Here is a 23,388-nt window from a genome sequence, read left to right on the forward strand (position 1 = left end):
AGTCTTCCAAATTTTAATCTGAAATAATTCCTCTTTGAAATGAATCATTCTTGTATTAATAGCATTAACATTAGAATTGCAGTGAATACATGTCCTGGACAAATGGAACTCTTAAAAATTAATCTATGACCTGTTCTTTTAAAATAAAAATTGTCTGTGACTTTGGAGTTTTGGAAGGGCAAGTCTTCATTCAGGCATGACTTGGGCATGAATTACGGCGCAGTGTATGTGGAGGTCACCTGGAGTTACTTAATATAAATAGTGTTTACTCTTTCCTTGAATATTCTTTCTCTTCAGATTAATCACTTTAAGAATCAAATCATATTTACCATCTTTAGGGAAGCAGTTTCACATTCGTTTATCACAATTTATATTATGGGTACTTTAAAGTTGTAAATTATAATAAAAACGTATTAACCTTGAGATGTAAAAAAATGTCAAGTGACATCTCTACTCACTCTCCTAATACTGCTGATTTCATTTATGTATTCCATTAAGGTCAATTCATAGGTCCATATATTCTAAATGGTTACAACCTACAACTTAATATTATCGTTTTGTAACTTTATCCTACCATGCATTTAACACTGTTCTTAGAGTAGTTGGTATCTGGCTCATAGTCCTTCCAGAAAGTGTGGACTTTTCCATGCTTAACTTGCTGGATATTTAGTTTTTCATCTTCCTGTTTATTGATCTAACACTGTAGTGACAATCTTCATACATCTAGACTTTTTCATAATTTCACTTATTTCTCTGGGGATAAGTTCCCAGAAGGTAAAGTCATGAGGAATACATAAATTTATGTTTTTTTAATACATGACTCATGTTACTTTCCAAATGGGATTTTTAACAATTTTTAGTACCACCGTTATGGTCTTTGAATGAATCACTTTCCCATGTTCTCATCTCTGTTGGATCTTATCTTTTAATTGAAGACTCATTTAATAGTTGTCAGTGATACCTCATTGTTTTAATTTACATTTATTTCCCCTGTAGTTTATCATCTGTGTTGTCCTATGTGATCTGTCTCTTATATCCTCTGCTTTTAAGTATACTTTAGAGTTGACTCTTACTGTTTATCAATGAATCTATTCTCCTTGTGGCTCATAGTATTAACAAATGAAGTTCGTGAAGACTTGCAAGTTGAAAAGAAGGTTGCAGTTTATGTCTGTATGTCACTGAGAAGGGACGACCTGTGTCAAGAGAAGAAGAGCCATCTCCTCTGTTCCATCTAAGCTGGACCTTGTGAGCAGTTTCAGATGCCCCAGCAATTTATTGTCCTCGGAGTCACAGGGGCAGCTGTAAAGGCTGGTGTGTTGTTTTGATTGGATTAATGCTGCACTCTTTATGATGAAAATAATTTATGTCACAAGTTCCCAGGATCCCGTTTGGAGCGTGAGTCAGTGAGAATCATTGAGTTTCTCACAACAGCCTCCCAGAGGATTTAACTCTGGGGAACTCCATTGCTTCTGTGTGGGAAAGAAACTGATGAAGTCATCTCTCTTTTCTTAAGAATATAAGAAAAAATTTTAAAAAATCCCAACCCAGGAAGAGATGGCATTTTGGAAGTAAGGTTACTGTAGGATTATTACTGTTTTTTATTATTTCTTAATGCTTTCTGTTAATTTGTGCCTCCTCAGATCACATTCATCTTTCTCATTCTGAATTTCCATTTTACCTACAGCCTTACTCATGTAATTCAGTACTAAGCTGTCCTTTAATTTTTTCATGAGTAAATTTAAGGAAAATTACCGTAAGAGATCTCACATAGTAAGCATGTAGTGGGCATTTTAAATTGTAATGTAATTCAGATACCATGAAATTCACCTTGTAAAGTGTATAATTCAGTGATTTCTTAGTATATCGCCAAGGTTATCGCCACTAATTCCAGAACATTTTCATCACCCCAGAGAGAAACTCTATATACTGGAGTCACTCCCTATTCCCCCTCCCCCGGCACCTGGTAAACGTGGGTCTGCTTTTTGTCTCTATGAATTTAAATATTCTGGACATTTATTTCTGTGTCTGGCTTCACTTAACATAATGTTCTCAGATTCATCCACATTTTAGCATGCATCAGTACTTTGTTCCTTTTGTGGCTGAATAATATTCCATTCTAATGTGTGGACATTTATGGTGTATTTCTTGATTGCTTGTTTTTAGTGGCCCCTGACTCAAGTTGAGGCAGCATGGTAACACAGAAAAGCACCGGCAAACAGATAGTTGCCTTACAAATCTCACAGGAAGGATCTAGGGAATAAAAATGGCACTTTATGTTTATCTTACTAATTTCATCAATTCCTTAAAAAATCAATTTTATTATCCAACTGATGTTTAATCATTCTAGAAAATTTAAGCACAGGTAAATGCTCCAAAATTCATTTCATAATCTTAATCACCAAAGCATAACTACTGTTCATTTGATGAATTTAATTCCAGGCTTTTTTCTGTGCATGTATTTCATGTATGTATACATACATTATTATTTTTCAATTTGTATAATAGGATATGGTGAATACTGTTTTGTAACAAAACAGTACATAACTGACACATTCTTGAGAGTTTTGCTATTTGTACTTTTTCTTTCTAAAATTCTTCATGAAAGATGCTGAAAACTTCTAAGATTTAGCTGTTTTATTTGTTATTATTAAAGGTCATGAATTCTCAGCCAAAATTGTTGTTTTCTGAAGGACTTAGTTGATAGAGTAGGCTAAACTTTATTTCTTAAGTTAATTGTCAACATGCTGATAAAACTACTTCATCTCAGTGAAATAAAAACAGCTTCACCTTGTTTCTGTTTTATTTTTAGGGAATTAAATTACATTTTGAAGAATTCTTTTGTTATATTGGAGCACAGTACATTTATGAAACAAAGATAAAAGGAAAGGGGCAATATAAAGAGCATGTGTGCTTGCTTTTTTCTCAGGTTAACATGATAGGTTAGTTTAACCAGACCTCTCTTTTGACCCTCTTTTTCTTTTTTCTTTTTTGTTCTTCCAAGTAAATTAAGAAGGAGAGAATTGATACTCATTGAGAAAATACCTGTTTCACTTCCTCTATAAAATTTGAGATAGTTACAATGTATCATACTAAAGCCTATAATTATGGGCAGATTATAATTAAAATGTTTAAAATTGTAAATGATATATAAGTGTGATATTTAACCTTTATAACTTGGGGACATACTTTAATGCCCGTAAATTTAAAGGTGGGTGAAATGAGTTTTAAAAGTTTATTTCAAGTGATATGGTGCCTTTTTGTTCAAGTCATAATTTTCTAGGGGGAAATGTAGCAATTATAGGAATTACCGCCACCAGCTGGGATTGGTGGGTGGTTCCTGTCCCCCACACCCTCAAGGACACTCAGTTGCATGTGAATTGTCCTACAGTCCAGTCATGGCTTAAGGCCACCTCTTCTGTCTGTATCATTGTCATCGTGCTGTGGCGTTCAATTAAGAAACCAACAAGCTTGACAGATTATCTTTGTAACTGAAAAAGTAAAATCATCTCTACAGCAAAGAAAGTAAGTGAGAATGGGGCTGTGGCGGTTTGGCCAGGCTGAGTGGGAAGGGGTTGTGGGTTCTCCAGATGGAAATCACCCCTGGGCAGTGAGCACTGATTTGGAGAGAAAGATTCAGCGACGTCAGCACCATTTCCCCTCCCAACTGGATCATTCCATCCATTAAAATATCCTGTGAAAACTCCATGGTGAAATTATAAAAGCAACAAGACACTCCTTTCACCCTGGGTCTTCTTCCATCGATGGCTCTGTGGTCCCCATGTGCTTCCCTTGGGCTCTCTGGGCTGTTCCACCCAGGCCTGCAGCCTCATCCTCAGACAGCACTTGTCAGGGCGGTGCGCAGCCTCCATCCTGCCAGGTCTGGGCATCAGCCCTCAGCCCTCATGGCTGAGGTCTCTGAACTCCACTTGACTTAGTTGAGGCTGCCTTTGCTTGGTCTCTGGTACGCCATACTCCCTGGGATTTCTTTCTGTTTTTTTATTGATGGGTCCCCCTCGGTCCTTTGTGGACCCTCTTACTCTGTGGGACTTGTAGGTGTTGGATAGCTCACGGCATAGCCCTCAGCTTTCTTTTCCATCTCTGGCTATTCCTTGCTGATCTAGGGGCATCCAGACTTATGGTTTTAAATGCTTCCATTTGCTCATCTCCTACATTCATCATCCCAGTCAGATGAGCAGTTAGATGGCCTCTTCACATCCCAGGTGTAACACAGAGGCCCCAGTCCTGGGGCCCTCCCCCAGCCTGTTCCTCCTTCATCTCGAAATCACACCGCCGTTTGCCCCGTTGCTTAGACAGCAAACCCAGATTCACTCTTCATTTCTCTCTACTCACACCCCACATCCTGTCTGTCAAGCAAGTCTTTTTGGCTCTACTTTCAAATATAACCCAGGTCCAGCCATTTTTCACCACCTTTGCTGTTCCCTACCGTCTGTACTACCATTCTGTCTCATTTTATGTGCCACATTTCCTCTTAATTGGTTTTCCATTCGTGTCCCCCTGGAGTCTAGTCACATAGTGGCCAGAGTGATTTTTAAAAAAATGACATAAATCACTACCCTGTTCAGAATCCTCCAGTGACCTTTTTTTAAAATTGAGATATGATTCACATACCACCATTCTGAAGTATCTAATTTAGTGGTTTTTGGGATTATGCAGCCATCACCACTAATTCCAGAACGTTCTCATCACCCCCAAAAGAAGCCCTGTACCTGTTAGCAACAACTCTCCCAGCCCCTGGCAACGACTAATCTACTCTCTGTTTCTAATGACTTGCCTCTAGTGACCTCTTATATTAAAATCCAAATTCCTCGCTCTGGCCTTAGAACAGTGTGGTTCTCAGCTTGTGGTTGCCAGACAAGCATCGGCACCATATGGCGCTTGTTAGAAATGCCCCCATCCCAGATCTCCTGAGTCAGAACTTCTGAGGGTGGGGCCTAGCCATCAGTGATTGACAGTCCTCTGTCCACGCTAGAGTTTGAGACTCACTGGCCTCCAGCATCTTGCACGATCTGGCCTCTTTGAATGAATCTCCTATAATTCCTTCTTCTTGCTCTCTCTACAGTGACCTTCCTCTTCCACAAATGTGACAAACTCGATTTTTCCTCAGGGCCTTCCACTTGCTGCTACCTCTGCTTGGGATATTCTTTCCCTGGACCTTGTGCTCTCATTCTGTTTAGATTTGATGCTCAGTGGCCCTCTCTAACCACATAGATGCTGAAGTCATTGAGCCTGAGGATGGAGAGGAGGAACATTTTTTGCTTGCCTGTCTCCACCTCCTTTGTGCTCCAGGGGGCTGACTTCTATAAACCACATCTGTGGCCTCCCTTGCCTTTGGGTCCTTCTAGTCAGATTTGTCCAGTAGGCAGTGATGTGACAATATAAGAAGAAGGGAGCTGGGTTGGGGTATCTATGCCCTTGGCTCCCTCCCTGTGGGCTGACTGTGTCCTTCTCCACACAACTCTCTCTTTTGAATTTTGTACCATGTGCTGTATTAACTGTTGAGTAAAGGTTATTTCTGCATTAGAACTTAAACCATGAAATAGATGGTGTATGAATCTTGGATGAATGAAGAGCGTGTTGAAATAGGAGGAGGAGGATGTAGTGTGATATAAGCTGAAGAAGTGAGGAGAGGACACTGATTTTTGTCAGCGTGGATAGCTGGGCTCTGTACTGTCTGGTCTCCCATCTGTCAGTACCTCAAGGAAAACTTTCTGCGAAAATAAATCAGAGGTACATCTGTAAAGTGTGATAACAGCTTTGTTCATTCATAAACACATCCTTACTGTGTGCTTGCTGCATACCAGGCCCAGTGCACGGTGCTGAGGATACCATATTCAACATCTCTGAACTTAATGGAACTTAATGTTCTGTGAGTGGGGAAGATGGGTAATGAAAGCAAATTAAGTAAATATAATATAGGGTATGTTGGTGACTGTGCCAAGGAGAGAAATCAAGCAGGGAAGTGTGTGTGCCCCGGTGAGGGTGGGGGTGGAATTTTAGGCGGGATGGTGGAGGAAGGCTTCTGGAGAAGGCAGCGTTGGAGTGAAGACCTGGGGAAATGCTGGCACATGGGAAGAGCGTTTGCTGGGGAAGGTCGTCCAGAAGACGTGACCACAGGTTTGCCCTGCAATCTGGACCCAGGCATTTGGAGGCGCTTCACCCCTTTTCCTGTCCTTGGAATGTGCTCTCTGCTTGCCCTCCCCAAGCTTGAAGCTACCCAAGGACACAGCCTCCAGACTGAACCTGGTTAAAGCTTCTCCATAAACTTTCTATTCATTTTGCAGCCACCCAAGACAAGCCTTGTGAGTCTTGTAAGCTCCCTTGCTGATGAAATTGCCTCCTGCCAGTCTGGAGTGGGCTGTCTTTTTCCTTCCTTTTTCCTTTGGTCTCTCCCTGCCCTCTGTGTCTGGGGCCAGTTTCGGATTTCACCTGGGAAGCTCCGAGGAGATTTCGGAGATTTTGACCCAACAGCATTGCAAACAGGAACAGCAGGTGCACAGACCCTAGGGAGGAGGGAGGGGGACAGCAAGGAGGACACTGGCAGAGCAGAGCGAGGAGGGTTAGGAGGTGAGGGCTGGAGAGGGAGTGGGGCCAGGTGTTGGTGTGGGCAGATCACAAGCCACCTAATCCAAACAAAGCTCCCTCCCTCCACTCCTCCCCTCCCTTACCTGATGCTCCCACGGTCACAAAACAGAGCAACCCTGGTTTTCCTCCTAAATTTACTCTCTCATTATCCACTGAATAGTTCAGTTCACACCCACCCCTGTTTAGTCACCTGATCCCATCTTTCTATTGAATCTCTCCTTTTCCCTCTGTCCTCTTCACCACTGCCTTTATTCAGGTCCCCGCTTCATGCCTGGATTGCTGACTTCCAACTTACAGACTGTTGTAAAGATGTTGGCTTTTGCTCTGACACCCAGTAAACACCCAAACTAGATGGCAGCTCGTAGGGAACTTAAAGACTCATATTTTGAAGACAAGGAGGCTGAGATTCAGAGAGGTGACATTACTTCCCTAATAATTATTAACGAGTCTGGGATGAGAACCCAGATCTCCTGCCTGGGAGTCAGCAGCAGCATCACATTGCTAGCCCACCTTCACATCACTGAGCTGTCTTCATGTGTGACGGCAGCAGTGGGGTCCACTCGTGTGCCACCATTCATACCACTGTTAATCTTGAGGGTTTGGGGGGGAAAGTAAGCTTAAACAGAACATCATTTCTTATCATTCATGTTTATAATTGTCCTTTTAAAAAAACAAAGCTGTTGTTTCCCAGAAAGTAAAAGGCCAGATCTCTTTTAAAGTTTGGTTACTGGGTTTGAAGGGAGCATTTCCTGATATTCTTCTGCTATAAGGAACAGCTTAAAGAGTGGAGCGTGGAAATAGATAAGCAGAGTCCTACTGTAGAGCACAGGGAACTGTATTCAATAACTTGCAATAACTTATAATGAAAAAGAATTTGAAAAAGAGTGTGTATGTGTATAACTGAATTACTGTGCTGTACACCAGAAACCAACACAACATTGTAAATCAACACTGCTTCAATTTTAAAAAAAGAATAAACAGGATCAAAAAAAAAAAAATAGAAGATGATAAGAACAGAATTGTACCCTCTCTCATTTTAGTAGCCAAGTGTATCATTTCCCTGAGTCTGTTTCTTCATTTATAAAGAGAAAATAACAACTGCTCAGCTTATCTGAGAAGTGATGTAAGTTTCTGAGATGTGTGTGAAAAATGAATTATAAAGGTAAGGTGCTTTTATCTTATGTAATAGCCTTTTATTTGTTGACACAGTTAGTGTTTAGTATATACACAATATGTTAAATATTTCTGTGATTTAATAAATACCTCCAAGTCTCATATTTACAATGAAACCAGTTACTATGTTTGAAGTGTTAAACTTCAAAGAAAGTTTTGGTGTGGGTGGAGAGTATTGAGGACAAGTACTATTTAGTACTAAAGTGACTAAAGTGTAAATTATTTATCTCCCTCTTTAAATGCCCTGTATATGTATCCAGAGCAGCAGTGGGTTGGAAATCTGTTTATTTTGTGTAACAGTTTTAAGTGCTACTTTGTTGGCTAGATTGAGGGCTTTGAACTATGTATCTTTATGCAGCCACAGTTTATCAGAATGTGGAGAACCTGATACAAGTAGCTTGAAAGCTTCTGAGCTCATACTGGGAAACTCTACAGTTTTGTTTTCACATGTTTTATGTGTTGTTTCAACAAAAGCCACTTTAAAATTTTTTCTGGGTTACCTTTTAGATGTAATGGATTATCTTCTATGTTTTCTAGTATTCTGGGTTACTCTCTGTTATACACATTTATGTGAGTTAAGAGCTTTGGTTGGAGACTTGGCTCACCTTAAGAAAACACGGTTTTAGCGCACAGCGGAGCTGTAAGCCCTCTGGGGCTGAGCCTACTGACCCAGTGGGCTGCCTTCTCTTGTGCATGTCTTGAACCCTTACTCGAACCAAATCCTTGAGGCACCTAGTCTGCTGTCTTAGCCAGTGTCCACCATCGTCCCTAATAAGGTGCTGCTTTTTTTTTTTTTTTTTTTTTTTTTTTTTAAAGAAGAACCTAATGCAGCTTTCTCACTTCTGGGGTAATGGGAGAAGTTAAAGCTGGATGGGGAGGTTGTATGGTTGTCATATGACATTCCTGTGTCATTGTGATCACAGTGCAGATCCTACTCATTTTGCTTTGTTATAGCCTTAAAACTTAAACTTTCCCCAATGTTTAGCATGGTCTCGCTAATTATTTGTAAAGACCGTCTACTGGTCCATCAAGTTTATGTTTCACAGCCTTTGCCATTTTCTTCCTTTGATTATGATTGTTTTCACAGGATAAATTCTCACAATGGAATTACACTTTCAAGTTGTCTGTTTTTTTATCTTTTTCTTTTTCTTTTTCATCCTGATATACACTAATCTGCACAGAGCAGGTACTCACTGAGTGAATGAGCATAGGGGTTTGCTGATTTGCAAGGCCATCAACAATTCATTTGTTGCTTCATTCAGTCTCTTCAGTACTAAGAATTCTAGGAATTAACAATGGCTTTTTGGTTGGTTGGTTGGTTATTTAATAGGTGTGAAAACTTAAATTCTTCAGTAGCAGGTCTATTTTTACTGGGAGAAAGATTGTTAATGAATTTTAGATCTAAATCTTCTGGTCTGTGTTTATGTACAGAGTCAGATCAATTTTAGCATAACAGCCTTTCATTTCTAGTTACATCTTACTGATGAAGATTTATGCTTTAAAGTAGGTATTTAATTGGATTAAAGCATCTTAAGTTTAAAATACATTTTTTTCAAACAGATAATATATGCACATGGTATAAATTGTAGATTTCCCTCCTAGTTCTGTCCCCTGTTTCCCATCCCGCCTTCAGAAGCAATACCTGTTCTGTTCTTGTGTATCCTTCCCCAAAAGAGGCTTTGCATATGTGTGTGTGTGTGTGTGTGTGTGTGTGTGTGTGTGTGTGATATCCCTTGATCATCTTCACAGGACTGATAGGAAGATCTGTTTGTAGTGTGGGTCTGGTCCAACATACTAAGAACTACACAAGTATTTGGTAAACAAATAACATAAGTAAAATGTCAGAGAAAGCTTTAATTTGGCCTTTCACGTGCGCTGCTTTGACTGTTCTCGGAGGATCCCTGAGGGTTCTGTGGGCGCTGCTGGTGGAGCGGGGCCGGGGGCTATGGGCAGAGGTCCAGGTCCCTCCCCGGCCCGGGCCACAGGGCAGCCAGACTGACCTGTTGTACGTCTGTACTTTAGCTGAGAATGTCTGGAGCAGGGACCCTAAGGTGAGTAGGAAGTGAACGGCACTAGTGTAAATGGTACTGCTAACTGGTGGTGTTTCTTCTTCTGTTTCCAGATGTTTCTTACTGTGTACCTCAGCAACAATGAGCAGCACTTCACAGAGGTCCCAGTTACCCCAGAAACCATATGCAGAGACGTGGTGGACCTGTGCAAAGAACCAGGCGAGAGTGACTGCCACTTGGCGGAAGTGTGGTGTGGCTCTGGTATGCGTGCTTTGGTTATGCCATCTTTTATTTTATTTTATTTCTCCCTTTTATTATTATTGGTTTTAGACGGGGCAGTGTGTGACACACATGTTTATCCATGGAGAGACTGTAGACTGGGGTGTCTGTTGGAGACGGTGTTCTCAGTCCAGCTTTGTTGTGACCTGTAAAGTCTTTCTGCTGTTTTCTTTCTCCACAGTACACTGAAGACAGTACAGTGTGAGAGGTCAGAGGATAGGCAGCCGGTACACCGGGGGAAGGCTTCGGGAGTGTTCATGCTAAATTGTATGATGCTCAGGAGGGTTTTTCATATGTTTAGCCTCCACTTAATTAGAAATTGGGAGCATCCTAGTTGTTTTGCCATCTCTGAGTTTTTGTAGGTTTTTAGAGAAAGCTCGTCTGTATTGAGTTACTGTGGTGACAGAAAGAAGTGGTGAAATCATAGCCATTATTTTAAGCCTTGAAATCAATCCCTTGCGTAGTTCTTTAGAGCTTTAGAATGGGACAGCCCGGTATCTTTTCAGCCCCTTAGGAGTTTGTAGATTCGGGAGTAATTTTTCATGATTTCTGCCTTGTTCCCGTACTGCCTGAGTGAGCTCCCACTTTTCTTTTTGTCCCTGGGGGTGAATGTCCCAGTGCAAGGTTACCCACAGTGTTCACACCGTTCACATCATTCATGGTACCTGACTGCAGCTGAGCGCCCACTGCTTCCCAGGCAAGTCCTCTTATGCATCTTCAGGTGACTTTCCTGCAGGTGGGGGTTCGGGGAGGTCTTCCGCACCCGCCTGAGTGGCGTGCTCCACATAGGAGCTAGATTAGACCACGACTGCAAAGAAACCCCAGTGATCCTTTTTAAAGGAAAATATGATAGTTTGCCTTACCTGCTGAAACTCTCTAGAGGCCTTCTCTTCTACTTAGAATAAAACCCAAACTCTTGATCTTGGATTGTGAGGTCTTTGCTGTCTGTCATCTGGTACCATTTTCCTCCTTGCCCGCCGCCTGCAGCTTTTTCATATTCCTGCATAAACGAGGCTCTTTCCCGCCTCAGAGCCGTTGGCACCAGCTGTTCCCACCGCCTGAATTGCCCTCCCTCCAGATTTTGTCATTGCTGGTTCTCTCTGGTCATTTGGATTTCAGCTAACTTCAAACGTCCTCAGAGATGCTTTTCCTGATCTTCCTACCAAAGCAGGCATGAAGTCTGTTATAGCATCCTTATTTGATCTCTGCAGAAGACCTGTCTCTGTGGTTTTGTGTGTGTGTTTATTAGTTTATTGCCTCTTTAATCCCTGTAACCCCAAACACATGCACAAGAATGTAAACTCCCTAAGAGTAGAGACCTGCTTGTCTGGTTCCTTGCTGTACCCAGCTCAGGGAGAGTGCCTGGTATTTAGTAGGTGCTCAGTAAATATTTACTGACAGAGTAAATGAGCTCTGAGCTGCTCTGGTAGCCTCTTTGCATTCAGCAAATTTCTTTGCTTTATGCTTTATCGAGATGGTTGAAACCACCCATTGTGAGTGTCCTCAGTTCCCTCCTTCTGTGCTCACCTTGGAGTGTGTGCCTGTCCTTCCTCCTGATTTTCCTAGAGGAAGAAGTGTTCTTTCTCGTTGCCAGGCCTCACTCTCATCCTTGAAACTCTTGATTCCACCTATTTCCTTTCCTCACTAGTATCTTGCTCACTTGAGTTCAGTAGCCTTTACTATGTAACGATGGTGTTTAAAGGATTTTCTTTCTTCTTTAATCAAAAAGATAACACTTGAATATGTTCTTTTTTTTTTAATGTGAAAGAGGAAATAATGTAGATAGAATGGAAATCTCTCCCCCAAGGTTATCCTTGTTGCTTGATGTATAATTGCTTTTAATTTTAGCGGATAACTTCACAGACTTTTTCTCTGCAATTGTAAGTAACTATATAGTTTTGTGTTGTCTCCTTCCCTGTTTTTTCTTTATGTAATAGTATCAACCTCTGCAGTTTACTATTTTACCCATAGCTTGGAGATCTTTTCAGAGTAGCATGTGTAAATCTGCACCATTGTATTTAATAATCGTGATTTTCCATAGTACTATCACAAACTGTAGTTGATCTAACCATTTCTTTTTTTGAAATGGTTGAAAATGCCCTTTATTTTTTATTGAAGTATAGTCAATTTATAACATTCTGTTAATTTCTGGTATACAGCCTAATGATTAAGTTGTGTGTGTGTGTGTATGTATATATATATATATATATATATATATATATATATATATATATATATATATAAATAAATTCCTTTTCATATTCTTTTTCATTATAGGCTATTACATGATATTGAATATAGTTCTCTGAGCTCTACAGTAGGATCTTGTTGTTTATCTATTTTATATATAGTAGTTGGTATCTGCAAATCCCAAACTCCCAATTTATCCCTTCCCACTCCCTTTTCCCCCAGTAACCATAAGTTTGTTTTCTCTGTATATAACCATTTCTTTATTCACAAACATATAAATGAATTCTCTTGTTTTTATAAATGCTGCAGTAAAAATCTTTGTAGGAGCCTCTTGATCTTGTGAAAGCATTTCTCTAGAGTAGATTCCAAGAAGTGGGATTGCTTAATTAAAGGTTCGCACATTCAAAAGTTTGACATATATTGCCAGATCTCCCTCAACAAGGGCTGTATATGTAAGTTCACAGTTCTCCCAGTTATTTCTGAGTGTCCCTCATTAACAAATGATACAATAATATTTTAATTTTTTGCTAAGCTGCTAGCTAAAGTTGCCCATTTTTTCATTTGTCTGTTGGCCATTTGGGTTTCCATTAAAAATGTTTCTTCATAACCTTTGCTCAGATTTCTTTTGGCTTTTGCCTTTTTCCTTCTCGATTTTTAGGTATTTAAAAAAAACCTGTTTTTGAATTCAGGCCTATTTGTGTGTTATTTAAAAAAAAAATCCTTTCTTTACTCCAAGATTGTAAACATATTATCCTAATATTCTTACTATTATGTTTTAAAGTTTCCCCCCACACTTCCTCATTAATTTTTGAGTACTGTGAATTAGAGATCTAATGTTTTACACCCTAATGGATAGTGAATTTTTTAAGTGTCTTATTAAACAGTTGGTTTCTTCCTTACTGATGTGAAATGTTGCTTCACATTCTTGTTATATCTCATATGAAGTATGTTTCTATAAGCTTTAGTAAGTTACTTTTATTTTTTCTAGTTTATGGTAGTACTGAGCAGTTTTAATTACTGTAGTTTTATAGTAGGCTGTTTATCTGTAAGGCAAGTACTTATTTCATTATTCTGCTTTTTCAAAAAATGACCTGAACTATTCTTGAGTATTTTCTTTTTCGGATATGTTTTAGAATTACCTTGAAAGGGCCCATGAAAAGGTCTTTTGGGATTTTGATTGGTTGCAGTGAATTTATACTTAATTTGACGGTTGTTTGGATGGTGGTGTGATTAAGAACAAGGTCTTGGGTATAAAAATCTTGTCTCTTTCATTTACTTTATAAATAAAGCTTTATAACTTCAGGCAGGACACTTAATCTCTGTAATCCTCAAGTGTTTTCCCTGCAGAACTGGGGTGATAACTGAATCTATTGCGTAGGATTGTGGGAGGATCCCAGGAACTCCTATTTGAAGGGGGTTTAGCATTACCCCTGGCACTTTTAGTACTAGCTCTCAACAAGTTAATAGCTGATATGTTTTCATCTCCCCCTGTTTTGCTAGAAATTGTCCAAGGTGCCCACCCACTTTTAAAATAGTAAATCTTACTTCCATTTTGTTAGCTTCTTAATTTTCTCACTTCCTTTAACTGACAGTCTTTGAAAATAAGTTGCTTTTTGTTTGTCATCTCCATCTCCTTTCTATCCACTCATTTGTTTGCTGAGAGAACATTTCTTTGGATTCCTATTATGTGCTGGGAACTGTGCTTGATTGTGAGGAATAGAGATGAAAGTCTCCTGCCTTCAAGTAAAAGCAAGAATCAGCAGACATTTATAATACCACGTGATGACTACAGTAATAGATGGATGTGCTCTGTCTGCAGGAGAAACGGGTACTGGGTTTAGTTTTCAGTGCTAAGAATGGCTTGTTCAAAAACAGACATGGATGTCAGGACAAGGGGAGGGGTGTGGTTGGAGCTTGGAGTGAACAGGCAGCCTTGAGACTGAAGTATGTTTCAGTTTGTGCCAGCCTAAGTCTGATTTTTTGTCACTATTGGGCCATCAGGACTTTAGCTCCTAGACCTTATAAGAAGGTTTGTGCCCTTTTAAAAAGGTCTAACCCAGTATGGACTGGAAGTTACTTCATTTCCTTTGAATTCCCTCTTTGCTGCTGGAACCTGGGGATTTTGCTTCTTTTTTTTTTTAAATAAAATGTTTATGTGTGAGTGGGTGGAGACTGCTCAGAATTTCCTTTAGGAGGGTGTCTACTCAGCTATGGGTTTTTCCTTTTGAGGATGGATCTTAGTTAGAATTTCTGTGGTTTAAACTAGAGGGGTAGCATGTCAACTCAATATGTTATGTTAATGTAAATAAAACCAGAAATGTACTTTGTGGCAACCTAGCAGATTAAGTTCAGTGGTTAGTTTACAGAATTGGCTGCAGAATGCTTGGCTGCTCCATTCTTCACCCCGTGTTGTTTATCTAAGATATCACATAGTGTCTTTGATTACCGACAAATGCAATGAGTTTTCTTAGGTTATTTCGGGATTCTTATATTAAAATTTATATTGACATTACTGAAATTATTTGATTTTAAGCAATTGCATCTTCAGTTTTTTAGTTTTGTATCCAGATCTCTTGAGAGTGGAAGATTTTTTTGAGGGAAGCCCAGGACAGTTTCTCCTAAAGTTCCCATTTTTTAAATATTTAGCTGTGCCCTTCTTTTTGTCTCTAGAAAAGTTCTGACAACTGGCAGTCTAACTGGAAGAAGGGCCAAATAGGCATATTTTCTGGACAGTAAACAGGCTTTCTTTTGGAAATGTATGCACCTTTTTTTTTTTTTAATATAGATTGTAAAATTATAATTTAAAACGAACAAACCCAATAGATAGTAAGACTTAGGCTATTTAGAGAGTTGTTTTTTAATTTTTCATGTGTATACTTAGAGAATCATTGGACCATTAGAGTTAGAAGGGACCTCAGAGACCATCCTGTGGGACACCCACAGAGCTTCAGTGGCATGCCTCGGGCTAGTAAGGAGCCCCCTGAATTAGATCCTGAGCTCCTGACAGTGGCTCAGATACAGTCTTCTTTCCAGGACTTCCACCCAAGTTTGATCCTGATTATATGTATGGAAAATCGGTGATACTTCATTTTCTTAGGGTTCTTTTAATTAAAGAAAAACATGATCTAAGATGCTAAATACTTTCTGCATTCATAACGCATAATTTGCATGAAGGATAGACAGCAAGTGGCATATTTGTCTTTACCTGCAGGTAATAGGATTTGTTCATTTCTTTTAGAACGTCCAGTTGCTGATAATGAGCGGATGTTTGATGTCCTGCAGCGGTTTGGAAGTCAGAGGAATGAAGTTCGGTTCTTCCTTCGCCATGAACGCCCCCCTGGCAGGGACGTTGGTAGGTAGCACCCTATGAATCCTAGCAAGGATCTGAACTTTTGTTTCATGCTCGGGCGTAGCTGGGGGAGAGGTAGCATGTGATCAGGAGTCAGGTAATTGGAGGGGTGAATGAGAGGTAAGGAAGTGGGAACAGTGAGGATGGACCACTGTTCGAAGCCCTGACTGGGTTTGGTGGGGAGAAAAAGGCATGGTTCTGTTCAGTTTGTTTTGCTTGAAGACAGGAGAAATTTGATGACAGTTTTTAATGCTGGTTGTGAGGAGTCAGTAGAGTAGGAGGTCGAAATGCAAGGAGGCAGTGCTTGATGGACATGTCACCAAGAAGGTGCTTGCTCAGCCCGGGCAGGCTGTCTTCTCCCGGCATTGGGGAGTCTCTTCCGTTGTAACAGGGTGGGAAGAGAACTGCGCAGAGGCAGGTAGCTCTGTGCCCTGTGGAGCAGCGGGAGGGGCTTCTCATCTGAAAACGTTTGTTTTCTCTGAGGTGGGAGGCAAAGTCCTCTGAAAGCGATAGAGGTGGGTGGCAGTTGGAGCTGTTGTGGAGAGCAGGCAAACGTGCCCCCTAGGGGAGCCAGGTTGCTGGGGTCCCTGGAGGCCAGTTGAGATTAGAGACCACGGGTGATTTTTCCCCAGTGGTGATCTGCAGCCCAGAGGTTTGTAAAAGGAGAAGATGATTGGATTGACCCAAGATTGGGGTTTGGCCAGACCAGCTCAATGCAGAGGCAGTGAGACAGGGAAGAAGAGGATGTTGGCAAGATGTCATCTAAGGTGGGTGGGGAGAAGTGAAGATGGTGGGGCCACAGGGAAGGAGCAGAGCAGGGCTAAGAGACTGCAAGTCTCAGATTAACAAATAGGTCTAGTAAGAGGACATTATGATCAAAAGGTAGAAAGTCTGAATTTAAGATTTCAGGGGTAGAGCACTTCTAGTGATGTGGTCCTGCATTGGATCATGAAGTGAGCCTGAATTAGGGTGGAGACAGGAACCACAGGATGGAGAGGCTGGATTCTGGATGGTGAGGTCATCCAGATTGAAGGCAGGACTTGGAGGGGAGAGAACAGGGCAGTCAAGAGGTCACATCTGTGGTGACTGCAGGTTGTGACCAGGGTGTATAGATGACAATAAGGAGAGGGTGGAAGGTGATACATGAAGGTGGAGAAATAGTGGGCTGAAAGCAGCATTAGACATTGGGGACAGGGCCATCCCCGTGACCTTGGAGATCTCGTAGGATGTGGGAGAAAAAGTTTCAAGTCTGAGATCTGTGGGGAAGCTTTGCTCTCAGTGGGAAGCCACTGATTGGAACAGGATTACTAGGTATTTCTAAAAATGTTGGAACTTTTAAAATGGAAAGTTGAGGGTTTGTGTTTTCAGCATGTAATTCTTGGGAGTAAAAATGTCAGTAACAGAGGTTAATTATTAGATGTCGTAAAGTCTCAATTTTATTCCTTTAATACAAATGTCCATGTGGCACCCACAATTAGAAATTATTAGAGTGTGAAGAACCCAGAATTGACTTAGTCTGGCCTCTTTCACTCTAGAGATGAGAAGTGCTGATACTTAGGGGTTAAATGACTGGTCAGAGGCCTCACACCTAGACACAGAGCCGGGGTGCAACTTGAGTCACCTCACCCAGACTGGCTCATCTGCCTTTCAGCATCACTGGTGTCTGTCATTTTATTTTAAATAAACATTTTTTTTTCCCCAAAGCTGTCCTTTTTTGTAGTTTAAGTTGACATTTATTTTGTTCTTTATTTACATTACTGCATACATCTTCTTTTAATAAATTAGTTGAATTTTACCCGTTCATCTACCAGTTCAAGTATCTTCCTGTATAGTACTGGGTAAATTATTAAATAGCTTCTCAGTAGTGCAATATGCAGTTTCAGTGTGTTCGTAATGTGAGAAATGTAATATGAAGATGAAGGCGCTGTTTTCACATTGTTGCAAAACACTGGTGCCACGTAGTGTCTAAACTGGGGAAAAAAAAACAGGATCGCTGTTCAGTGTCCTTTAATAAAGTGTTAACATTTTTAGTGTAGACTTCTGATTACAGATTAGGAGACTGTTACTGTATTCTTTCTCCAATTTAACTAGGACCTGTGACCCAGAATGATTTGAAATTATTTTTAAAGCTCTTGCTTTTTACATTGATTATGCCAGGGAGAAATTCGTTGAGTGCTCTCTCTTTGAGGCAGCAAAGAAAGCAATTATTCTTTTTTTTTTTAATTTTATTTTTGGAGGGGGAATAATTGGGTTGATTTATTTATTTATTTTAATGAAGGTACTGGGGATTGAACCCAGGACTTCGTGCATATTAAGCACATGCTCTGCCACTGAGCTATCCCCTCCCCTCACAATTATTCTTAAATAATAGATTTTTTTTTTTGCAGAATTATTGTGATAGATTACCTGAGCTATTTTGTGAGAGAATTGAACAGTATTTAAAAGTAAAGCTAACACACTGGAGTTAGGTGTAAGTGTGATGCCTGGCCCTGAGGATAGATGTATTTACTTACTGGCAGGGAATTTGTGCTAAGCTTCTAGGCAGGTGCAATAGACCTTTGATTCAAAAGCAATTTTAATCTAAAACTACTTGGGAGATAATTTAATAATTTTCCTAACTTCTGAGAAGTACAGATATAAGCTTAGTTTCATATATTTAAACAATTCTTTTTGTTGATATCATTTATTTCTTAAACTTCATCAGTTTAAATGAAGATTATTTTCCCTTCATGATGCATTAAGTGGTACTGAGAGTCCCAAATATTTTGGCTTGAAAAAGTCTTTTTAGCCAAAAAAGAGCACACAATGGTTTCCAGTTAGTTCTTTCCCCAAACTAAGAAAATGAAATTTTTTTACTCACCTAAATGGGGAAGTGCTTGATAGTACTTAGGAATTACCACAAAATGACCAAATATCCGAAATGCCACTTGTTCTGTTTTCAATTGCTTCCTTCCCATGTGAGTTACAGACACTCTTTAGTAAGTACAGGAATGGATTGATTTAATTTTCACTTTTTCCCCCAATGAAACCATTCCTGATTTCGCTATGGTGTGGCTAAAGAGAGAGCTAGGCGGAGCAGCTGTAAACAAATAGTGTGAATGACCCGTAATCAGAAGTACGTTTGTTTTCTTACATGTTCCCCCTTTGGTGTCTGAATCCTGCAGCTTTCCCCGGCAGCAGTCAGCCGTGACGTTTTCTAGTGCTGACTGTTCACTATTCCAAGTAAGGTTTTCCAGAACAGGCTGAATTATGAGACTTTAACTTCAGTGCTATTAGAAAATATTTTAAGTATATTTTCAACTTAAAATATCAAAGAGCAGTAATAATAGAACTGAGGAATGAACTGGTACCTGTATCTGTCAGTTCTGGTGTTAATGCCTACTGTTTGAATTTTGTACTCAGTGAGTGGACCAAGGTCTCAAGATCCAAGTTTAAAAAGAAATGGTGTAAAAGTTCCGGGTGAACATCGAAGAAAGGAGAATGGCGTAAGTGGTCCTTTTTATCCAGGCTGTGTTTACACCACAGTGATGCTGCTTTTTAACCTGTAAATCTCATTCACTTACTTTTTTATTCAGTGGATGTTTAAGAATGGGCCTTATTTTAAGTTTAGTTCATCAAAATGATTAATTCTAGTTACATTAATTCTAGCTCTCTACATGGCTGTTGAGTGAAGTTAGATGCTGACTATATCACAAATTCAGAACAAAACATGTTCAGCAAGTTTGAGAAAGCATTTGTTTTTTGGTGCTTTTATTTGTTGTTAGAATCACTTTTAGTGATTAATTATGTATTAATGCTCTTGCTGTTGTGTATGAATTTTAGCAAGTATCTTTGGGGTACCTTGTAGACATTTTCTTTTCAGAGCTCAGAATTTCTAATACTGTTAGGGATTAGCTAAATTACCTTTCTCCAATCTACACTGCTTCTACTCTGCCTTTCCCCAGATTCTTCCTGTTTCTCTTCTTTGACCTTCTGGTTATCTTACAGTGATGAAAGGCTGATAAAAGGATAACAAAAGTGGTCTTGGGCCATGAACAGGATTTCTGTGTCTCTTGACACAATTTATCTTTCCCACCGCTGGGTTTAAAAAAAATTGAATTATAATTGACATATAGTAAACTGCATATATTTCAGGGACACACTATGCTGAATGCATGTTTAGAGAGTGGACATTTTGCTTTGTCTCTGAATTTTTAAAATTCTAGTCTTGTATTTTTAAAGGGTTTTTTGATGCCTGTATTCTAGGTTTGCTGCCAGTGCCCCACTATCATGTTTAATATGATTTTGTTTAATATGATCAAACACTGCCTTCCTAATTTAAATGAACTACAGAACAAGGTAATTCTGAATTGTTCCATTTGTGTCGCCGACTATTGAAACTATTTAATTTAAATTTACAACCTCAAAGAGCGCTGGTCTGTATATTAGTATGTTTACATCTTTAAGAAGTCAGTGTTGGGGTATTAATGTTACAGAAGAAAAATGGCTAAATAATCTTGTCATGATCGGTTTAGGTGACACTTGTGGACAGACAGACCTTGGCGGGAGGAGTCTCTGTTCATTTTATACTAAGTTGGATTGTTTGCCATTTTTTATAGGTTAATAGTCCTCGGATGGATCTGACTCTTGCTGAACTTCAGGAAATGGCATCCCGCCAGCAGCAGCAGATTGAGGCCCAGCAACAAATGTTGGCCACAAAGGTAACATCTTACTTTGAAAGACCTAACAGACCACTACCGTTAATGTGTGTGTGACGCTGCTTCCCTCCCACCCTTGTTAGTGAGCCAGTTGCTTCACAGATATAAGTTGATCCTCTCAACCCAAAAGGTATCTGCCATGTGATGCTTTCTTCCCTTCCCTACAGCATTTTGTAGGAATCCTTAACTCATCCAGTTGTTCCAGGTCTTCCTGACCTTGATTCCGATCAGTATTATCCATGCTATGTTGTGTATCAGTAAAGCTGGAAAGGCATAAAGAACCCCTCAGCTTTGCTAGTAGGAACTGCTCTGGGCTAACCTTGACCTGAATCATTACTGCAGCAAGAGGAACTTCGGAGTCTGCTCTTGTGAACGCTGTCCTCTGCTGCTGCTTAGCACCTACAAAAGGCTGCTTGCCTTTATTTGGGGACATTCTCCACCCACACGCTAATCTTAGTCCTGTCCTTGGACAGAGGAAGCATGGGAAGCCTCTCCATTACCATCAAAAGCAACGTCGCTGCTGTTGCTCCTGCCAGCCATAGGCTTCCAGTCTAAACCAGATGTTGACAGCTGTTCTCTGTAAAGGGCTGTAAATATTTTATTTAGGTTTTGTGTGCTGTGCTGTCTCAGCTCTGCAGTTGTAGCAGGAAAGCAGATGTAGACAGCAGGGAATGGAATGGATGTGGCTGTGCACCAGTAAAACTTTCCTTACAAACACAGATAACAAGCTGGATTTCACCTGCAGGCTGTACTGTCCGCCAGTCCCTGGGCTGAACACTCAGTATCTGCTGCCGACCAGTCTTTGAGTGACTGAGTTCACTGATGCGGGGGTGGACAGCTGATGGTTTGGGTAGCAAGTGACCCAGCAGGACTTTGAAGTGATGGCCAGGGATTCTTTAAGGAGGGTCTCAGTATGCATTGTGGCCTGTAATCCTTCCTAGGGTTCCTTTCATCATTTCTATTTTTCATGCCAGACACCAGCTTTTTCAAAATTATGTGTATCATTGCTTGTCAGACTTTAATGTACATATGAATCACATAGGGATTTTGTTAAAAATGCATATTCTGATTCAGTAATTACAACATTTTGCATTTCTAACAGGGTCCCATGTGGTGCTGAGGCACCAGTCCTTGAGTAGCAGGGACATAAATTCAAATAAAAAAGGTGATTGTTAAAACAGGATAAATCTCTAACCTTGGAGTCTTATTTTGAAACTATTTCTGTGTTATTGATATGTTTTAGGTATATTAATCTGTGGCATTTACCTTTGATTATAAATTGTGTGGCTCTGTTACTCAGTTTTAGTTAAAAATTTTAGTGTAAAAGAAGTAAAATTTTAGGTTGTATAATTGCAACCTTCTGAAGGCACTAACTCTTTAGCTCTTTTCTAAGTGTACTGAGTGTGCACTATGTACAGTACTGTTCCAAGAGCTTTACCCTTTGCCTCTCATTTAATCCTCATTGTAGCCCTCTGAGGACCAGTGATCATCTCATTTCATAGGTGAAGACACCGACTTGTGTATTTGGTGAGGTTCTGTAACTCAGTGAGGTATATATCCAAAGTCTCATAGCTATTAAGTGGCAGAGCTTAGGTTTGAATCCAGATTTGACTTCAAATCTTATCATTTAACAGCTTTCTTTTACTGTCTCCCATCTCTACATGAGCTCCCTCTTAAAATTGGAGCCACAGTTCATGAAAACTAGTTCAAGGATCACTGCTTGTTTGCTGCACAAGACCACGTGGATTAGACATAGATTCTTGGATCTTATCTCCCAAGAAATAGGTTTCAGGGTGCCTGGGAGTGTCTGTATTTTACAGACTCCCCAGGTGGTTCTGACGGTGGTGTGGGACAGATGAGGAGACCAGAGCAACGCCACTGGTGCACCTCAGTCTGGCCATCTCAGGTGTGGTTAGGCTGATTGTGGGTTAGTGGTCTACCTGTTTAAGATGGTATGTCTGATGATGGCTTATGTCTGTAGGAACAGCGCTTGAAGTTTTTGAAGCAGCAGGATCAGCGTCAACAGCAACAAGCTGCTGAGCAGGAAAAGCTCAAGAGACTCAAAGAAATAGCTGAGAATCAGGAAGCTAAGCTGAAAAAAGTGAGGGCACTTAAAGGCCACGTGGAACAGAAAAGGCTAAGCAACGGAAAGCTTGGTGAGTTGTTCCCTGTCCGTCTGCTTCAGTGCTGAATGCTGCACCGGTAAACTGTCTGGGTGTAAGCAAACATACTGGTGTAGGAAATTTCTGTAAATTTGTAGTAAGTAAGTAGAATGAAATGAGACTTCATGTGTAGATCATTTTAAAAGGATTCTTTTGGAGAAGTAGAATTCACTGCAGTTTTGATGGTGCTGGTTCCCCTGAATTAAATTCAGCTGTTGAGTGTTTTAGACGAGGTTTCCAAGTTCCCTTTGGAAAATGTAGTAGTAGTTCTCTCTCTCCTGAAAATTGGATGAAGGCAAGGATTTTCATACAGTAGCTCCATCTATTACAGTACCATTTTAATTGACATTTTAGTGATGTGATTTAGAGATGTCTCTTGATTTCAGTTGCTTTTGAAAGAAATAGATTGGTTCCAGGACATTTCTGAAGTTTTTCTCTATTGTGAGAATGGTCATTGTACAGCCTTGTTGCCTGGGGAGCGGTCTGTTCTCATTTTTCTTTTCAACTTTTCAACTGTTGCATTTCTCGTTCTTACTTTAGTGGAAGAGATTGAACAGATGAATAGTTTGTTCCAGCAAAAGCAGAGGGAGCTCGTTCTGGCTGTGTCCAAAGTAGAGGAACTGACAAGGCAGCTGGAGATGCTCAAGAACGGTAGGATTGACGGTCACCACGACAACCAGTCTGCAGTGGCTGAGCTCGATCGGCTTTACAAGGAGCTACAGGTAAGCTGAGGCCGTGCGCGGCTTTCAGTGGAACCTCCGCTCCAGGCCGCAGTGTTGTCCACATCAGGGGCAGAAAGTGCTGGATTCTGGCTTCTTTTCCCTAAAGCTGGGAGGAGGAGGGAGGCCTAAACCCCACGGAATCCAGAATAAACTTTATGGTACCTCAGACAGGAAATCTGAGGCGTTCCTTATGACCACAGCTGG

The 23,388-nt window shown here is 40.3% G+C and overlaps 1 protein-coding gene and 1 non-coding gene across 3 annotated transcripts in view; one reads left to right on the plus strand and one right to left on the minus strand.

Annotated features, from left to right (window-relative positions):
• Window positions 1-23,388, plus strand: part of TP53BP2 (tumor protein p53 binding protein 2) — a 54,331-nt gene that overhangs the window by 13,313 nt on the left and 17,630 nt on the right. Inside the window, exons 2-7 of one of the 2 annotated variants that reach the window (XM_006198848.3) lie at window positions 9,899-10,046; window positions 15,493-15,606; window positions 19,006-19,088; window positions 20,202-20,303; window positions 22,282-22,456; window positions 23,003-23,184. In XM_006198848.3, the coding sequence (XP_006198910.1) occupies window positions 9,899-10,046; window positions 15,493-15,606; window positions 19,006-19,088; window positions 20,202-20,303; window positions 22,282-22,456; window positions 23,003-23,184 (804 nt within the window). The remainder of the gene's footprint in view (window positions 1-9,898; window positions 10,047-15,492; window positions 15,607-19,005; window positions 19,089-20,201; window positions 20,304-22,281; window positions 22,457-23,002; window positions 23,185-23,388) is intronic. The other variant, XM_072948680.1, reaches the window with a different exon arrangement.
• On the minus strand, window positions 17,877-17,948 carry TRNAI-AAU (transfer RNA isoleucine (anticodon AAU)). The gene has a single exon. It is a non-coding gene; the product is annotated as a tRNA-Ile (tRNA).

This window comes from Vicugna pacos, chromosome 23, assembly GCF_048564905.1.
Source record: "Vicugna pacos chromosome 23, VicPac4, whole genome shotgun sequence".
Lineage (NCBI taxonomy): Eukaryota > Metazoa > Chordata > Mammalia > Artiodactyla > Camelidae > Vicugna > Vicugna pacos.